The sequence below is a fragment of the Hetaerina americana genome, unplaced genomic scaffold (assembly GCF_022747635.1).
Source record: "Hetaerina americana unplaced genomic scaffold, ioHetAmer1.1.p SCAF_1, whole genome shotgun sequence".
Lineage (NCBI taxonomy): Eukaryota > Metazoa > Arthropoda > Insecta > Odonata > Calopterygidae > Hetaerina > Hetaerina americana.
In genome coordinates, this window is record NW_027286069.1 from 81,244,725 (window position 1) to 81,263,378 (window position 18,654).

At 38.1% G+C, this 18,654-nt stretch overlaps 2 protein-coding genes across 7 annotated transcripts in view; one reads left to right on the top strand and one right to left on the bottom strand.

Moving 5' to 3' along the window:
* The window catches only part of LOC139693882 (uncharacterized), a 136,819-nt gene that overhangs the window by 42,770 nt on the left and 75,395 nt on the right, over positions 1-18,654 (bottom strand). The gene's annotated exons all lie outside the window — the stretch shown is intronic.
* On the top strand, positions 10,547-17,008 carry LOC139693849 (ejaculatory bulb-specific protein 3-like). The gene is made up of 3 exons (XM_071592159.1): positions 10,547-10,678; positions 13,311-13,539; positions 16,660-17,008. The coding sequence occupies exons 2-3, from the start codon at positions 13,323-13,325 to the stop codon at positions 16,845-16,847; spliced, it is 405 nt and encodes a 134-aa protein (XP_071448260.1). The 5' UTR covers positions 10,547-10,678; positions 13,311-13,322; the 3' UTR covers positions 16,848-17,008.

The following is an 18,654-nucleotide window of genomic DNA, read 5'->3' on the forward strand; positions in this document are numbered from 1 at the left end:
AGAAGGAAATTTGATGGGTGCAAATTTATAGAATGTTTTTCTTATGTTCAATTCCATACCTGGGAGGTTCATAAAACTCATGCATCATGAGTTTCAAAATCTAAACAACACAAAAATATTGGAAACATAATTAGAGTATCAAAGGAAATGTATTGCTATATTCACTCCGAAATAAATGTAACTTCATTTTAAAAAGTTCAATGGAGTTAAGTACGCCCAGGGCATATAATTTTGACAAAGGAGATTACAGTATATATTTACAAATCAATAATTCCGACCGTGACTTACAAATAGATCCGAATTTTTCATCCTAATATTTATACGGGAAAAGAAGAACTGTGTAAAAAGAACCCAAATCTACAATTTTATAAAACTGGAATCCTTTATGGAAGAAAAATCAAATAAAAGTGCACCATGACCAGCAATGCACATTGAAGGACGACTCCTTGAGAAAATACACAAACTGACTTCATATTATTTTGTGTTTAAATATATTTTCCATATTTAGTGGTCTTACATTCAAAGACGAGACAGTTTCATCTTGGTCCGCCAAACTGTTAATCCGAGACGATATTTAAATTTTGCGATATCTATTTACCTTAGATTCTATGATAGCATTACAAATAAACTAAGCTGCTCCAAGTTTCACTAAATGATTTCCGGGCAAGGCACTCAGGGCACCTGTAGCCCCACCCAAGCTATGTGATTTTTCGGGTACCAGGTCTTACTGGAAAACTATAACCGGCGCAGGGAAAGGAACTGGCCCCCCTACCCTGATGTGTGAATTTCATACGCCGTCGGCCTTAGTACTGGGTGAACTCTACCAGACATACCCGACGATGAGATAGAAAGGGAATTAAGGGAGATGAAACTAAATTAGGCCGTGGGGGTGGATAGCATTCCTGCGAAACTACTAAAATGTTTAGGAAAATGTGGGAGGAAGAGGCTATATGGGCTGATTCGTAGTATCTATGAGGAAGGAATCTGGCCGGAAGACTTTGTGATATCAGTTTTAGTTCCTATTCCGAAAAAGATTAATGTTACATCATGTTAGGACTACAGGACAATAGATGTGATATTCCACGCAGCTAAAGTTGTCCTCAGGATCATCAACAAAAGGATAGAGAGTAGGGCAAATTATTACTTAGGGGATGATAAGTTTGGGTTTGGGAAGGGGAGAGGTACGCGTAATGCAGTAATGTGATTATTAATCGAGGGGAATATAGAATACAATCACGAAGTATTTGCCTGTTTCGTAGATTTCGAAAAAGTGTTTGATGGAGTGAATTGGGAAAAACTAATGAGTATATTGCAGAGAATAGAGAATAGGAATAGATAAGAGGGACAGGAGGCTAATCCGCAACCTGTACATGTCTCAGACTGCTCAGGTGCGAGTAAGGGACGGAGAGGCCGGATGGGCCGTGCGGAATCATCCGGAAGATATGTAAGGCAGGGTTGCCCATTATCACCGTTGCTGTTCAACCTATATGTACAGGAAATGATTAAAGAGGCATGCGAAGAACTGGAGGTAGGAATGAAAGTCGTTGAGGAATTCGTAAAATCAGTTAGGTTCGCTGAAGATCAAGCTTTAGTTTGTCAGTCAGCCAAGGGGTTGCAAGCATTGCTGAGTGAATTGGAAATTCAGTGCGACAGGTATGGGATGAAAATCAATATTAATAAAACAAAGGTAATGCGATTTTCTAGAAAGAAAAAGGCTAAGCTAAACATTAAAATAGGAGGGCAAAAACTAGAGCAGATAGAACAGTTTACGTATCTCGGAAGTGTTTTGGACCAACACGGTCAATGTAGTAGGGACATAAAGAGAAGAATTGCGCTAGGCAAGGAGGCTTTTACAAGGAGGGAGTTGATGAGAGGGATGTTGAGTAAGGATATTAAGAAAAGACTCGTAAAAACTTCGATATGGAGCATGGGTATGTATGGCGCGGAAACGTGGTCGTTGAAAGAGGATGATAGACGTAGACTGGAGGCTATTGAAATGTGGGTGTGGAGAAGAATGGAGAAGATGAAATGGACCGAGAAGAAAACAAATGAGGAAGTATTTAGTATGGTGGGCGAAAAGCGGGATTTGTTGGGAGAAATGCAATGGAGGTAGGAAAAATGGATTAAGGGCGTATTGATCGGTAGTGGGATGTTAAAGACTGTAATTGAGGGGAGAATGTTGGGCAAATAAGGAAAAGGCAGGAACAGGATATGGATATTGGGCGGGATGAAGGGAGGAAGGAAGTACTCAGAGATGAAGAGGGAGCTGATGTAGACAAGGAGCTGGTTTGTGTTTTGTTAGGAGTAACCAAATAAATATTTGGTAGTTGTGTTCATCCAAAAACCTACCTTTACCGGTAGATTACCTAATAATATATATACACACACACACACACACATATATATATATATATATATATGTATATATGTATATGTATATATATATAGTTTATAAACACAGTAATCAACCCGAAGGTCGGTTAGTAGTTGATGGTAGAGTTCACCCCGTACTAAGCCCGACGGCGTGTGAAATTCACACATCAGGATGGGGGGCCAGTTCCTTTCCCAGTGCCGGTGATGGTTTCCCAGGAAGATCTGGTACCCGAAAAATCATATAGCTTGGGTGGAGCTGCAGGTGCCCAGATACTTGCCCGGGAATTGAACCCAGGACCCTCAGATTAGTAGCTCAACACTCTATCCCCTCGACTGCCGCGACCCATACATTTATATGTATATATAAGTACTTTCACACGGGATTGAGCACATATGGGACCTAATATTCTTCTCTTAAACTAGACGATAACGCTATGCAATAGTTTTTAATCTTTGAGTATTTTACATTGTCTTTAATATACCACTATTCATATTACTGTGCCCTTCTTAGTATCACCATTGAGGACTGTGAATAAATATATTTTAAATAATGTTAACATAGATATACGTATACGGCTACTCTAAGTTTTGGTGTTTTGATCTTAAACATTCATTACACATTTTCTTTTATCATTAGTTGAATAATGTACTAATTTGTCAAATTAAATACTATATATTAAGGGGATGACGAATTTTTCCGATATACTCTAGGTTAGCTGAGTCTTACACTTTCCCTCCTAATTGGAATATTTTCATTCAATTTTTCTTTTTGCTTCACATTTCCTCCACTTATCTCTTCAATCTGCTTATACCCGCTAATTCAACTTTGCATTAACTGGTTTTTCTTCCTCTCCATCAAGCTAATATTTTCTATTTTTATCTCAAATCATTATTTAAAAGCATTTAATCTAAACTCATCCTTTTCCTATTTAATCCAAGTAAACAAGCAAATCTGAATTTACGCTGTCCATAAACTTAATGAGCGCGGCACAACGCGTTCTGCAACACTCCATCACGTTCGTGCGTCAGGGTTGGGAATTCCCGTTGGCTATTTGGCCAGGAGACGGATGGGGAGGATGGTTGTGGTGGTGAGAAGTCGTGCGGTCGAGTTAGGGGAGAGGGAGAGAATCGAGTACAACACCACAGGCAACCAAAGATTTTCCATACTGGTTGGTGTGGGGGGGGGGGGTAAACTAAGATGACGGGAAAATGAAGCCTATTACTCGTTCATCAAAGTGCGGGAGAGGGGAGATCATATCATGATAGTATATTGGAAATATACTTTTAACGCATCGGCGAATTTTCTTTTTTCAAAGGTAAAAAGGAAAAATCACACTGAATATTTGAATCACGAGTGGAATGAGGTACTTTATCCAGATCAGACTTTATACAGATACCTGTATAAAGTCTGATAATGTTTTCCGGAACATTTTAACAATTCTTTGTAAATAATATCACAACTACAGATCTAGAACTTCATGGTGAATTAAACTTTATTTGTTGAACTTGATTGATAATATTCTTTATTAATTCAACCCTGATCCGTATTTTTTATGTGTAATTTCACCAAATTTTAAAATGGAACTAATTGTCTCGATTTACATTTTATATTAATAAGAAATTATTTTGATTACATAAAATTAATAGTATAAACTACAGTTGTGTGAACACAGACATTAGATTGTCTGCATATAAAATAATAAATATTATTAAAACAAAATTCATTTAAAACAATATCCGCATTTTCTCTGCTGCACTTCCACTCATCAATCTTTTAAAACTGTATTTCGCTTCCTCTATAAATGTATTCCTCTCATGACCTCATATTTACACCTCGCAGGAAATAACCATCCCATCCCGGAAAAATTCTTTGAAGTTTCAATTCAATTTACAATAGACGTATGTATAGCCTGTAGGCGCACGAGATTGTCTGTAATATCATTTACATTATTTGACTGCTTCGGAATCCACGATCCATAGGTATGTATAAACCTTGAACAGAACATAGGAAATATGCTCAATAAATAATTACCATAAATAATTTATTCATATAATTTACCGCGAATAAACTTAATTTTATATGATATTGTTATCTTGAATATGTAATGTACACGTGTATATAGTTTTATTGATTTGACTTCTGCATTGCGTCTACGAGATCCATTGTGATTTGAAACATTGCTAAGTTCGCGTACGCCTGCTTCTGATGATGAATAAAACTCTGCACAAAGGTATTTCTTTACATTTGGAAGCATGAAAAAGTCACAATGTCCAAATTTGGACTATAGGGAGGATGAGAAACACATATCACACTGATTTTCGTGAAACATTCAGCAAAAACATTTGCAATGTGCAGTCCTGCATTATCTTGGTGCAGCACCTAGCTTGTTGCTTTGAAATATCGCCTTTTACGAACCATATGGCATTTAATAATTTTCAGTACATTCCTATAGTATCATCCACTTGCAGTTGTGTGTGCTGGTGCAACTAAGACCATAACTTTTCCTTCACTGCCGTTTTTTGGTGTTGGTGATTCCGGAGATTTACACAGAGAGCTATGCTCATGTCTCTCGGGATCAAAATGATGAGGCAAAGCCTTATCTGCAGTGATAACCTTCGAATGAAACCCCTTTAATATATATATGATATAATATTAATGATATAAACCCCCTTTTACACCCATGTAGGGTGTACCCAATAAAGTTACTATAATCATGTAAACGCTATTAAACGACCTTTTCTAACAATTGCAGTTGCCGTGTCGATGTTTACAACCGCAAGAGCAGGGACTAGAATGAATTACGAAATAATTACATTTTGAACAAAGGATTGTTATTTTCCCTTGCAGAACAGGCCAAGGTTCTTCTGATGAATATGAGGGGAATAACGTTTCTCAGCCTTAAGCAGAACAACAATATTTATAAGCCCGTTATCCGTTATTAATATGAAATGGTTTCTTAAAGAAAAAATATAATGTGGTCAGCATAATACTGTCTCCATTTGATTTTCCCTTTCATGACCGAAGACAAGGACAGCATTACAAATTGATGGTCATTTTTTTCAATTACTCAGGCTTATTACAGGTATTTCTTCGTGTCTTTTCTAAGCAAAATGAAAGAGAAGTCTTGAAATCACCTCTTCCTACAGTTAATTCTTAGGGGCGTAGTATATTTAAGATAGTTTATTCTTCCGGACAGAAATGGACTCGGCATTTTCGGAGAATTGTCCTGCGCGGCGATAAGGTATCCATTGTGACCACGTTGATATGGGCCAAAAACAATAAAAACTCGCATATTTTCGTGTGAGCTAAGATAAATAATTCTTTATTTATCATAATAGGATCATTAAACCCGTTAATTCCGTCCGTAACCGTCAAGTACCACGCCAATAACTAAATTTTGTCATATGTATTGAGAGAAATAGAAGAGTGCTTCACGGATGCTCTTATCAGCTTTATAAAAATAATTCTCAGATCTTACCCTCTATTCGAACGCACTTTTTGCGGCGGCGCCACTCGATTAATTCTTGATATAAAACGGCCGAAACGGTCAGTGGGGTGAGGAGTGGATGTTGGCCAAAATCTGATCAGTTCATCTACTTTTAAAGTAGAAGGTAAGAAATGCATTTCGTCCATCTCACATTAGTAGTTTTTCAATTATCATTTCCGACAAAAAATCAATCACATAGGTGCCGCAAAACACTTAACCCATTCTTAAATTTAAAAAAAATGATGAAAATAGTTGCAAGGGACCACAAAACATGTATTTTCGTCCGCCCAATCTGGCACTCGTTTGTCAAAACTATGACTCAACTTAAAAATCCTTATAGTTTACCCAAGTAAAAATCTCCCATGATGAAAACAAGTTTTTAAACTCATTACGCCAACTTTTCGCACCATAACTGCATTGGAATATCTAAGATTACACTAACATTTGTTTTTAAATGGCCTCTAAATTGACTTGCAGCGATGGGCAACTGACCCCCTCATGTGATGATTTTCAAAAAATTTAAAGAGCTCTCTTATAGAGGAAAATCTCCGCGGGTAACTTTTAGATACAATTCTTCGCATGCTAAGTTCATTAGGATACATAAATTCCAAAGCCCTCGGAAAATTCCAACGCATATTCGCAAAAAAAAACACCTAGAACTTGCTATATATTTGCAAATATTTTAATGAAATTTTAAATTGAAAAACTATTTAGGAGGAGTACCGAAGCTGAAGATAGATACAACAAAAACTCAAGTAGCGAGTCACTAACATCGGTAATCAACCTACAAAGAACCAATTCGCAGCCTTTTAGCGAGGTTAACATTGTGTGGCGAGGAAGTTGGTTGGAACGGCGAAGATTACGTGGTGTAAAACTGAAAGAGCACTGAGCGTGCGTTTTGTCCCTTGAGGGAACGTCGCGACGTTCCGTCGTGGGTGGCTGAACACCGCTCCTACGCTACACTCCTCTAGTGTCCATTTCCATTCAAATTCGAGAATTTCACAGCGTAAAAAAAAAACTAAATGACACCCGCGACAAACATCCATTTCCATTCGCTGGACTTTGTCCCAGGAATGAATTTTTCGCTAAACAATAGCGCCGAAGGACCTGTTGTTCTCAGGGGAGACACACGAAGAATTCCGCACGAGACCAAGGTGCGCTTGCCGTGTATGCGCAGTTTTTCGGAGTGTTCGAGAGCATTCGCGATGGCGTTAGTTTTGCCTTGAGCGGACAAAGAGCGCATATTCCATGAAAACTAATAGAAAAGGTCGCATATAATTTTGCGTAATATCCTTCAACGAGCGAATGTCAAAATTAACAAAATTGTTACTAATTAGTGATTATTTTTAACAATGCTTAAAAACCTAGCTTCGCGCTCTAGAGATGGCTACGTCTTCATCGGAAAAGATATACGCAATTTCCCGGAAATTTCTAGGGCAGTCAAGGGAACAATTGTTATCTAATCTCAAAATTTCACTTTATTATTCGGCCTTGTAAGAAGCTAATTATAGAAAAATGCCCTATATGACATAGGAATGCTAACTGAATCTCACCAGAGCAGGAATGACTGAATTATTTGATGAAATGGTAAACAGATAGAATTGAGTACTGACTTGCCACTAATCCACGAAAAACAAAAAAAGTGAAATGAACTTTTGTGTGCAATAAAAATGGTAATATTACTTTTCGGAATCTTTAACCGTAGTTTTTATTAATTAATTAATAATGTTAAAATCTATGTAATCATCAAGGTTCTGAAAAATACATTCGGAAAATTGCATAGATATGATTTTAATTTTTAAAAAGTAACAATATTGAATTTATTAATATTTATTTTCGACAAAAAATCAATCACATTGCTCACCCAAACTTAAATTAAAAAAATCATTAAAGCAGTTTCAAGGGACCTCAAAACATGTATCTCCGACCGCCCAATCTGGCACTCGTTCGTCAAAACTATGACTTAACTTAAAAATCCTTGTAGTTTACCCAAGTAAAATCTCCCATGATGAAAAAAATGTTTTAACTCATTACGTCAACTTTTTACAGCATACATGCATTATAATATATCAGATTACACTAATATTTGTTTTTGAATGACCTCTAAATTGACTTGCAGCGAAGGGAAACCGACCCCTCATGTGACGATTTTTTTAAAGAGCTCTCTTATGGAGGAAAATCTTCACGGGTAACTTTAAGATACAATTATTCATAAGTTAATTTAATGGAGATATATGAATTCCAAAACCCTCAAAAAATACCTAAGCACATTCGCAAAAAAAGTCTAAAACTTTCCATATATATAAAATATTTTATCAACTCAATAGAATTTGACCTTTTAGGGTAACTTGGAGGTACTCAGGAGTTGAAATCACTTTTTTTGGTCTGCATTCCTAAATGAATAAGGAATAAGCAACGGACTTCGTCCATCCTTATATAGGTTTGATAAATGACAATAACTTAAAGGACGAAAGAAATAAATTTGGGATCCCAATACCAAGGGTCTGGTTTGGTGATGGAGTCTCAACAATAATATAGGACACATATGGCGGAATCATACAAAGCCTATAATCCACAGCAAGTAGAGAAGTCGTAGCAGAATAAGGAGAATTACGAAAAGTGGAATTCCTAAGTCGAATATCTGGGTTCGCATTGAGGTGGTGATGTAAATTTTGGCGACATTATGTTTCTCAATGCCGCGACATGTGAGAATAACTCACAGCCAGGACCTACAGTGCCTGCGGACTGAGTCTCTCAATTGGGGAACCCTGAACCATCTTCCAATTATGATAGTCCAATATTTATGCAGAGTTTCTCTTCCAGAAATTCTACCTTCTAGCCCAGAGTTTCCGTCTCTCCCAATAGTGCCACAAAAATAATTATACTAATTCTTGAAAGGGATCGGGATGGTGCGGTGACTAACCTACTGGCTTCACACAATGAGCGCCAAGGTTAGAATCCTGGAGGCGACAGATATTTTCCAGTGGTATCCCGATCCCTACTTGAGGTGCTTTGTGGAGATCACTTTGAGTGAGCACGCAGTCCGTCGGATGGGACGTTAAACTGTTGCCCAGTGGCTCCTTTCGTTAAGAGTGGGCTAATGCCGACGCCGCGTTTCTCTCCACCCTTCCTTTATTCCTAAAGACGCAAATGACCTCAGCTGTCGGCCGCATCCCCCAAAAACCACTACTACTAATTCTGGAATGCAGGATTTTATGTAATTATTATTAGACAATTATGATTTGTACATAACTTCCGTCAATGCAATCCATTTGCATATTTATTCCGTTACCCCACATAATAAAGAAGTACATTTAAAGCATTTTAAGTTTCCAATCAATGCAACTCATATAGACTAGCTGTGGCTACGCTACATTTAATGTTTTCCTATCGGATTAAGTCCCTAAAATAATAAAATTTACTCAGGTCTTCACGAGCGCTTCAAGGTGCAATTTTTCAATTAATTACAGCCGCCTTATTTTCAACGACTTTCAAAACCTGCAGGTTTGAAAGGAGGTATTCAACGATATTCCAGGTATTTTCAACGATTGTAAGTTACAAGGAAATACGGTTGAATTCGGAAAAAAACAGACCTTGAACGGACGCTTGTTTGTGATATGGTAATGTCGTGCGCACTACAGGTAACGAGAAATCATTCTGCAAAGTAAAAAAACGGATATCTCATTGTGATCGGCGTGAAATCCCAGGAAGCAATAGCACTGTTCGATGGAGGCGCTCGACTATTTCTTTTATTATGGAATACTCACGTTGCCATAAAGAAATCGCCCATCAACAAGCGGAAAAAAGCGATGGTGACGAGAGGCAAGAAAGGAGAAAATAAATCTTAATTAAGACCGATGCCGAAGCTAGAAAAATGAGGAAAGCAAAGTAAAAAAAAAGAAATGTGACGAGCGGGGGTCTGTTTTCCATCGGAACACTGGAAGCAGGCGGTCAGTGAATGCTATGAAACATCACGCAGGGCCCCCGTACATTACGTCACGGAGGCGTGCACTGGGTTCGCGTAGGCGGATGGCTGCAACTGCACCCTTGCCGTCGCCTTCGATATTTCCCACCCACCCCTCCCCCCACGGACACTCCGTCTCCCATGCCCAACTCCGACCCTCCTCTCATCCCACACACACGAACCCCTCTTCAGCGCCCCTGCCTACCCCCATCTTCCTCTACGCCAACGGGTTTGGTGCCCTTCGGCAGAGCTTCCTCTTGTCCGACGGAGTGGCCTCCGGTTCTCCCCCTTCCCTTCCCTGCTTTCGAACCTCCGGAGTAAGCTCGCCAGCGGAGAGAGTGGGAGAGACCCTCTCACGGAGGGGCGGGAGCTTAAAGGGGGTGCCATGGTAATATTGAGTGGACGACTTGAGGAGGCGCCGGTTGGGGGAAGGAAGAGGGGATGTTGTGCAGCGTGATCTTTGTCAGAAAGAGGAAGGTTAATCTCAAGTGGGAGGGGACAGTGGGGAAAGGGAGAATATGGGATTGCCGTGATGGGACTTCGGGAGGTCGGTCGGAGTGGGGATACAGAGAGGTCGCTGCATACGAGGGTGGGAAAAGATTTTCAACGGAAGACCAGCTATGACAGGTGGGGGACGAGGGAGGGTGAAAAAGAGAGATAGGTAGAGGGGGAGGGAGGTCTCCAATGATAGGAAAGGGGATGGATGACTATGTCTATTTGCTGGTAATCGTCCGACGGTATATAAACACCTTCGTTCGAATCATAGAAGCACAGTTACCAGAGTCCAGCTGAAGGAAAGGCATCAACATCCCAGTGGAAAAGTTATTTTACTTCGTCTGTTGGAACTATTCAGGTGAGTTTAACATAGTGCTCCCATAAGCTCTACGCAGTAAATCCTCGGGACGCACTTGGGCTTCCCCGGTTTATTCTTCATACTCCAAACTAAGTTACATGGCCTTTTCAAGTGGCACGATTCATTCCAAAGGTGGCCAAGAACAAACGGGGATTTTTTACTTCCAATACCACAGCAAATTGTAAATGTGATTTGCATGTGCTTGGTTTGCACGATTTTTCACCCAAGTCGCTAATACTAACAAAAGGAGGCTTTTTCCTGCAATATTGAAAAACAGACCCTTATTGTTACCAATACGTCGCAGAGTCAATATAGAGAAAGCATATAGGTTTTCAGATAGTTTATCCGTTTTATTTAATACCCAAGAATGATAAAACACTAAAAAGGGATAACCATTAAATTCCATGGCACATACTAACGGATATCACTCATTTATTTTATATTGTCTCAATACAATTGTTACAGTGAAAGTAATTTCATATAAAATATTGAATAAAATCAGTAGTAGGGAGGATTAGCTTCATTATTTCAGTGTTAAATATTTCCTCCACCTGACACTATTTAACTACCCATATGGCGGATTCATGCATTCATTCCTAAATGCTGTTTAACTTTTTATTCGCTGATAATAATTTGAAAAGGATCTTCGGTTCTGGTTACAACAATCCACGTAGTTTTGATACTGAAATCCAAAAAGGTCAGAAATAATTGAGATATTCTCTTATAGCCTTAAGAACATATTTAATACCCCTTTTATCACTCAGAATTTTCTTTAAGGAGGGCAGGAATCGCATTTCTCGGGCAACGAATACTAGCATTACCGTAACACACATGCCCTAAGTGGGACACTAAATCCTTGGCATATGGAACATAGCCCACCATCACGATCTGCCAAGGTAATATTTTAACAGCTTTTAATTATTCTAATCCTGCAATGTTCACCTTAAACACACCTCGGAAATATACTTGAATATGAAACCACTTTAAGGAATTTTGGAGAGTCCTTAACGGAACAACCTTTAAATTACCATCATTATTCGGCATCGTAATTAGCATTGCGATGACCAAATTTGTCGTAGTGGTTAGTTAATGCTTTTAAGAGGATGCTAAAATTATAGACCCCTGATCCATTCTTAGTTATTGTTTTTTGGTTATATAATTAAAGTACTGATTTGGGGAATAGCTTTCGGACCCATGGAATCATCAAAAATATAACTAATAGCTTTTGAATTGGCAACTGATATAAGCTACAAACTTCAAAACTCTTGAAATATAAAAATTATGCAAAACCTTAACAGAGAAAGTTTGTATAAAATATGCCGAAAGTTCACAAAACACGATATTTCCTAAAATTTGCAATGTTTTACGCAATATTACTCTACAATTCTTTTCATTTTAACGAAACTAAATAAGGGCATGCGGATTAACAGCATCTGGATGCTAACCTTGTAATTTGCTGAAATAGGTTTACGTTTAACTCATATTATCATGTTAAAAAATGTAATTCATTATTGTTGAACACATTATTACCTTAGCACTTTTGCACTTTGCAAAATATTTTCGCAAGTAAAATAGAAATTGAGTACAGGAACGAGAACAAATAATTGATGTACATTTTACTTTTTAGCGCAGGATTTCTCACTTTCCTTGGCCAAGCTCGTTTTTATTTCACTGCTATTTCTCCTTTTAAGTTATCACGGTGAACTATCATGAAAGAATGCGAGAACCTTCGAGTTATTTTAGCACGGAAAGACGCAACGCCTATGCTTCCCTTCACACAATTCATTAAATATATCTTCCTCACCTTTCTGAGCGATCGCCAGATTACCTTCCCCACATTAGACCGCATCGACTTATCCCTTGACTGATCACCAAAGATTCACTTTGGGGAAACCGACTTCCTCTTTAGGTCTTCAGGTGTGCTCTTTATTTTTGTTCTGCATGAATTAAACTTTAATTAAAACCTAAGACATCATTGAAGTTACTAAACAGTTTTCACTCCAGCAGCCAATCATTTTCCTGACGAAAAGCTTACGAGCTCAGAACGACGAAGTATGTCACTGAACACTCAACAGGGAATATGCAATCAAAGCGCCTCGATTTTATTGTTCCTTGGCAAATACAACCCGCTGGGTTGAGTTTGAAAACAGTCAGAATAAACTTGTATTTCATTATAAATCATTTTTAAAGGATTATAAATGATTATGTGGCATCGTAGTAAACGGAAAGAGCGTTTTAAGAGATGGACTATGAAAAATAAATATATATTGTTCAGGAAACGAAAGCACAACAAAATACATTCATCATCTTTCTTTTCCCCATACCCATATTAACTTCAATAACGTAAAACGTTTCAAGAGCCAAAGAAACCAATTGGCACAATTGCTAGAGTCAGTATTTATGACACTTCAATGATCACTGGTACTGCTGCTGGTGAGCCACGCCACTTTACAAAATCGCAAAAATCCATCTGGATAACTTACTCTCCCAACTAGCTATTTTCCAATTCACGGACACTTGCGCAATATCATTAGAATCAAGTAATCTCTTAGGAGGAAGCTATTTTCCACGATTAAGTCTGGAATGAAAACAAAACTGAAACTGACGTCTTTCTTATTCCGTTTTTTTCCAGTCCGAAGCAACCATGAGGGCCTTCCTTGTCTTCGCAATCGTCGTTGTCCTGGCAACCGTTCAGGTAGTCCTCTCGCACCCCGCTGAAGGAAAAAATGCTGCTGGCTACACCTCCAAGTTCGACAGTATCAATCTGGACGAAGTGCTGGCTAGCGACCGCCTACTTAAGAATTACTTCGATTGCCTCATGGACAGAAAACCTTGCACCGCTGAAGGTAGCGAACTCAAAGGTGAGTAACGACGGATCATTGGAACAACTTACGAATTACGCCTTCCGCGAGTGGCCAATTTAAAACGCCGGCGACTAAATGAAATTGGTGGTCTAATAGCCCACTCCGGCACTAAATCACGATATCGTTCACGGATTCAATTCCGAAGATAGACCCAGAAAAAAAATACTGAAAACTCATTGTTTTCTGAAAACCTCTGTCTGCGTAGTGAAATTAATTATAGGGTAGAGAAGAAACATTGCAACCCACTAAGGCATGACTTAATTAAGCAGATATAGTGTCAAATGCCCGACGATTCAGAGCTAGTGGTGCATCGAAAGAGCCAATCATAGTCACAGTGGCTGTGACAGGAGACGGCCTTGCTCCTGGAAGCCTTCTAAAGGTAATTTGAATATTGCGGCTATAGAATGGAACGACCTAATTAGGAAATATCCAGCATACATACAAATTGTCCTCGCAGTAAAGCGCAGGCTGGGGCACGCGTTACGCTTGACCTTCGAATGATCCATACCATCTTCGTGAGCGTTCAGTAATCTACGGTGAACAACAACATTTTCTATTCGATGCAGTATCAAGGCAACAATCAGTACATTACAATCGTTATTACTACAATGGAGGATATGACATATTTAAAAAAGATAAGGAATTAGGGATGAAAACATGATCAAAATAACCAGACGTAATATTTTCAGCAAAACTGCAGAAATTAAACTCAATCTTTGGGATGAAAACTCAGGAATGTTTAGAAATATAGACAAAGTATCAACGCAAAAATTTCAGCTTCGGAAGTTGGTGAGGGGCACTGAATTATTTAGGCAGAAATATTTTGCAAGTTATCTAGATAGCAAAATAATGGACAACGTAAATACCAAGACAGAAACTTATGCCATGAAAACGATATAATAAGGAATTGGCAATGTAAATACAATAGTGGCACTTCGCATAAGTTGCCATCATTTATTCTCACGTTCTCATCGAATATGAACAAGACCAGGGAATTTTCATGAGAGAAGACATGAGATGAACGGTAGGGCTGGTCTTTTGCATAAGGCTCCGTTGTGTAATGATCAACGTAGCGTTTTGACAACAGGGTGCATCACACCGTGATGAGTCTCGCCTCTTTCAGTTAACACTTGAGATATACTCAGAATAAACTGATATATAATCACCTATAACTCAGAAACTTGGCGAAAGATTAAAGAACGAACAACGCGGATGACTTTATGTTTCAAACTCTAATAGAAATGTACAAAAAAAGAATGCTGAAGGAGCCCAATGATTTGTACGAATTGGAATTCAGAGCACAGACTCGAATCGCTACGCGCGTAAGCAAGGGTAATGAAAATTCAGAAGACTTCTCATTCCTCGCGTATGAGAGTAATGTTGATTTATAAAGATAATTGACCTCGTGGTTAATCAGGAAATGGATTACTTCCGCTTTAGCATGTACTCAATCCCAGATGACGTTTTAGAGAGCCCCACGCAGTAAATACCATTATAATTCCACTGCCCGATGTTAGTAATCATGGAAAAATTTTCCCGCGACTCTTGAGTCAGCGAGAACGCGGAACGGAAAAAGAGACTGAGATGTTAAAGGGAATAAAAGAAAACATGCAGCCGAAGGTCGTGGAATAAATTTCACAACGTTCCAGAGGTGAGAGAAAGGTGCAAGGCATTATCAAATCAAATTAAACCAAGCAATATGAAAACTTCCGTGGGTTCTAAGAACAAAATAATTGCAATAGGGAAACTCATCGTTTGGGAAAATATTCAATGCGGTAGTTTGCTGTCAAGTTCAAGGATTTCAAACAGAGGATTCCTTGGGATTAAGAAAACGCACGAAAATCTCTCATGGAAATAGGACGATCTCGCATTCTGTTGTAGTTATATGTAGGGGTTCATAGGAGGGAGTAAAAAACTCAAATGTTTAAAATTATATATGTATATTATATATACACATATGATCTAACTTATAATAATTTCTGAGCATACGATTTTCTAAAATTTATTAAGGACCTATCTATTATGATTAAGCTTAGTCATATTTTCTGTTACTTTTTGATTGAATTAATATAACAGAACCGAATGATTGAAAAGCTTATATCTTTGAAAATTGAGAAAAATATTTTCAACTTCGAGTTAAGTTTAGGGTATTTCAAGCAGTTTCACAATTTTTTAATTCCCCGATTGACAAAAATTTAAAATTTTTTACATAAATAATACAAAAAGTACATTGACTCGTTACGTTAGTACTCTGTTAATTCTGATATTTATTTTGATAAATAAATTTACCCCATCGTATTTCCATCGCAAAGATTCTGAAGTTTTGGTTCACCGGATTTGCGACATGAAAGTGGCTAACAACCAAAGGAGAGAGAGAATTACCTCATGAAAGAATCCCATGTCGAAATTTAAACCAACTGAGTATCGCCTTCTTGCGCAGCACTCGGAAATTAGCGAGCACATACGAGAACAATTAATGTTTCCAGTACCTACGCCACTGGGATCGGTTTTATATGCAAATAAGAACGATTAAATTTCTCTTATCATTTCAACTTTGTGGATAGTAATGTATTTCCTGATGATGGTACGGATAGTAATATGTAAATGATAAAACGAACGCATTCTTGTCACAATTAAGTTAATTATTCTACGATAAACGTTTTCCTCTCATAAATGAAAAACTCGCCGATCAAATTACTATTCATTGGGTCAATAAACAACTAGGTGATTTCCACTTTTATTCAACAACTAATAGCATAAGTAGACAAACTCCAACGTAAAAGCAAAAAGAAAACCATCATGTGAGTGCGCCACGACAATTCAACAACTATCCAGTTCCAAACTGATAAAGGTTTGAGTTAAAACTGTTCACTCCAAACAAATATAACGACATTCAATCATTAAAGTCAGATAAATGACGATCTCTGACGAGAAGTACCTTGCTTGTTAAAAGACTAACCAAAAAAAGTATCATTCGAGAATGATATTAAGAGAATGCTAAATTTTTGTGGGCACGATTGTGTCCAAGGGACAAAACTAAGGAAATAATCACGGTTTGGCAGAAGAGTGTACAACCTGGAGTTGACATTTTGTTTTTCTTTCCTCTCACGCGCACAGCTCGCCTTCCCGAGGCCCTGAAGACGGAGTGCGCCAAGTGCACCCCCAAACAGAAGGAGGGAGCCGAGAAAGCCATCCGCTACCTGATGAAGAACAAGCCCGACATGTGGGAAGAGCTGACCGCCAAGTACGACCCCTCTGGCGAATTCAAGAAGAAGTACGCCGAGAGACTGAACAAACAAGCATGAGCGCGGAGATTGAGTCACTTTGGGGTCTGGAGGTCCCGAGGCCACCAAAGAATATTATAGGCTTGGAGTACACTCGAAAATCACTCCATAGTTCCTAGCCAAGCCTCTGTTTTGTTAACCAAGGTTATTGACAAATAAAATTGTTGAAAATGCAATAAAAATGCGTAATGATTCATTTAAAAAATATGATCTGAACCTTTCCACCCTCCCGTCACTTCTTTCGGCCGATCACCATTTTAGAAGAAGAAATTCGATTGAAGCTTTATCATAATAGAATTTACCTAATCAAACATTGAGGTAAATTACATTTGGTCATTGATAGTTTTACGGAATGCACATTCATTTTAACGAAAACAAATGATTCTGATTCAGGTGCTGGTTAACCTAGCACCTGCATGAGAATCATTTGTTAGCAGGACAATGCTATTTACGTAAAATTAAAATTTTAACGAAATTAGCAGTAGAAATCGAAGGTTGGAAATTCCAAAGGCCATTTCTTGTCAAATTAATTTTTTTGCGGTAGGTTGGAGCTACGAACCAAGACCAAAGCTGCAAGGCAGGAAAAGCGTGCCAAAATGTTCTGGGTGTACTCTAGGATATTCGTGCTTAAATTTTTGGAATATATAGTTAACACTACTTTCGTAGTGCAAAAATATGATTTTTAAATTGGGCTCACTCACTATATCATAAAAGCCACCTGGAGAAAGAGGAAATACGGACTTAACACTTTTCTGAATTTCATTGTGTAAATAATTAGTCTTTGATTAATATTGATTCAATCAAAGTAGCTGTGCTAAAAACACTTATTCTAGATTCAATGCTTGAAGAATAGTGTTATATTTTGTCCTAAAATATTAACATTTAACTAATTTTTTCAATTAGCAGAAACTCTACATTGTGGTTCTTAGCCCAATTGGAATTTCTACCCTTCAATTTTTAGGAACACTCGTAGTTTCTTTTAAATACCTCTAAGCATAACTGTGGACGCACGAAATTTTTTACTTCATTCAACTAATTTTCATGAACGACTTGATGTTTAACACTAAACATTTAACTTCACTATAGTTTCATTAAAATGGCGATAAATATCGCCAGTAAAGGCAGGGAGTCAATCTCGAGTGCTCTCTATAGAAAGTCATTGAGGTAAACAAATCGGTCGAGTCCCACGACGGGAATTGAAATGCAAATGTCTAACTGCCGAATGAAGAGTATGCCACCTCCAAATTGACCTGTATATTTTGTGGCATAAAATATTTCAAGAGATGACACTCCCATTTTTTTCACAAGCAGTTTATACCTCGACTCTAAGTCACTACAGCATCAGTAAGAAAATTTGCTCTTCCTGCCCTCTCTTGTCCGTTCATCGAATTCCGCAGATTCTCTACCGTTACACAGACGCATCAATTAGCGAAAACTTTCCCTCTCCCCCATGCTCCATAAGCAAATAAAAATACTTAAATTTGAAAAATAGAATTATTCACATTTTGTCATCATATTTCAGGCTACTTGCCGTATCCCTATATTTCATTGATATTATAGTTTCAGCAAAATAAATGCGTAGCGCCTAGTTTAGTCGATGGATTCCCCTGTTGCTTTCATAAAATCATAAATGGAACAGTAATTGTTTTTCGCTATTGAAGTTATTAAAACTTATAAAGAAGCCAATTGTATTTTGGACGACCAGATATCCCTATCTGTCCGATGTTGACCGATTTCACGAACCCTCCACCATAAAGCGTGTGCGTCTTTTCAAAAACGTCACTTGTAATACGGTACAGCTCTGATTAATACACAACGCGAAAAATTC

Coding starts and splice junctions, on each gene's coding strand:
- LOC139693849 (XM_071592159.1), top strand. CDS start 13,323: ATGAGGGCCTTCCTTGTCTTCGCAATCGTCGTTGTCCTGGCAACCGTT. Junction 13,540..16,659: donor TGAAGGTAGCGAACTCAAAG/GTGAGTAACGAC, acceptor TCACGCGCACAG/CTCGCCTTCCCGAGGCCCTG.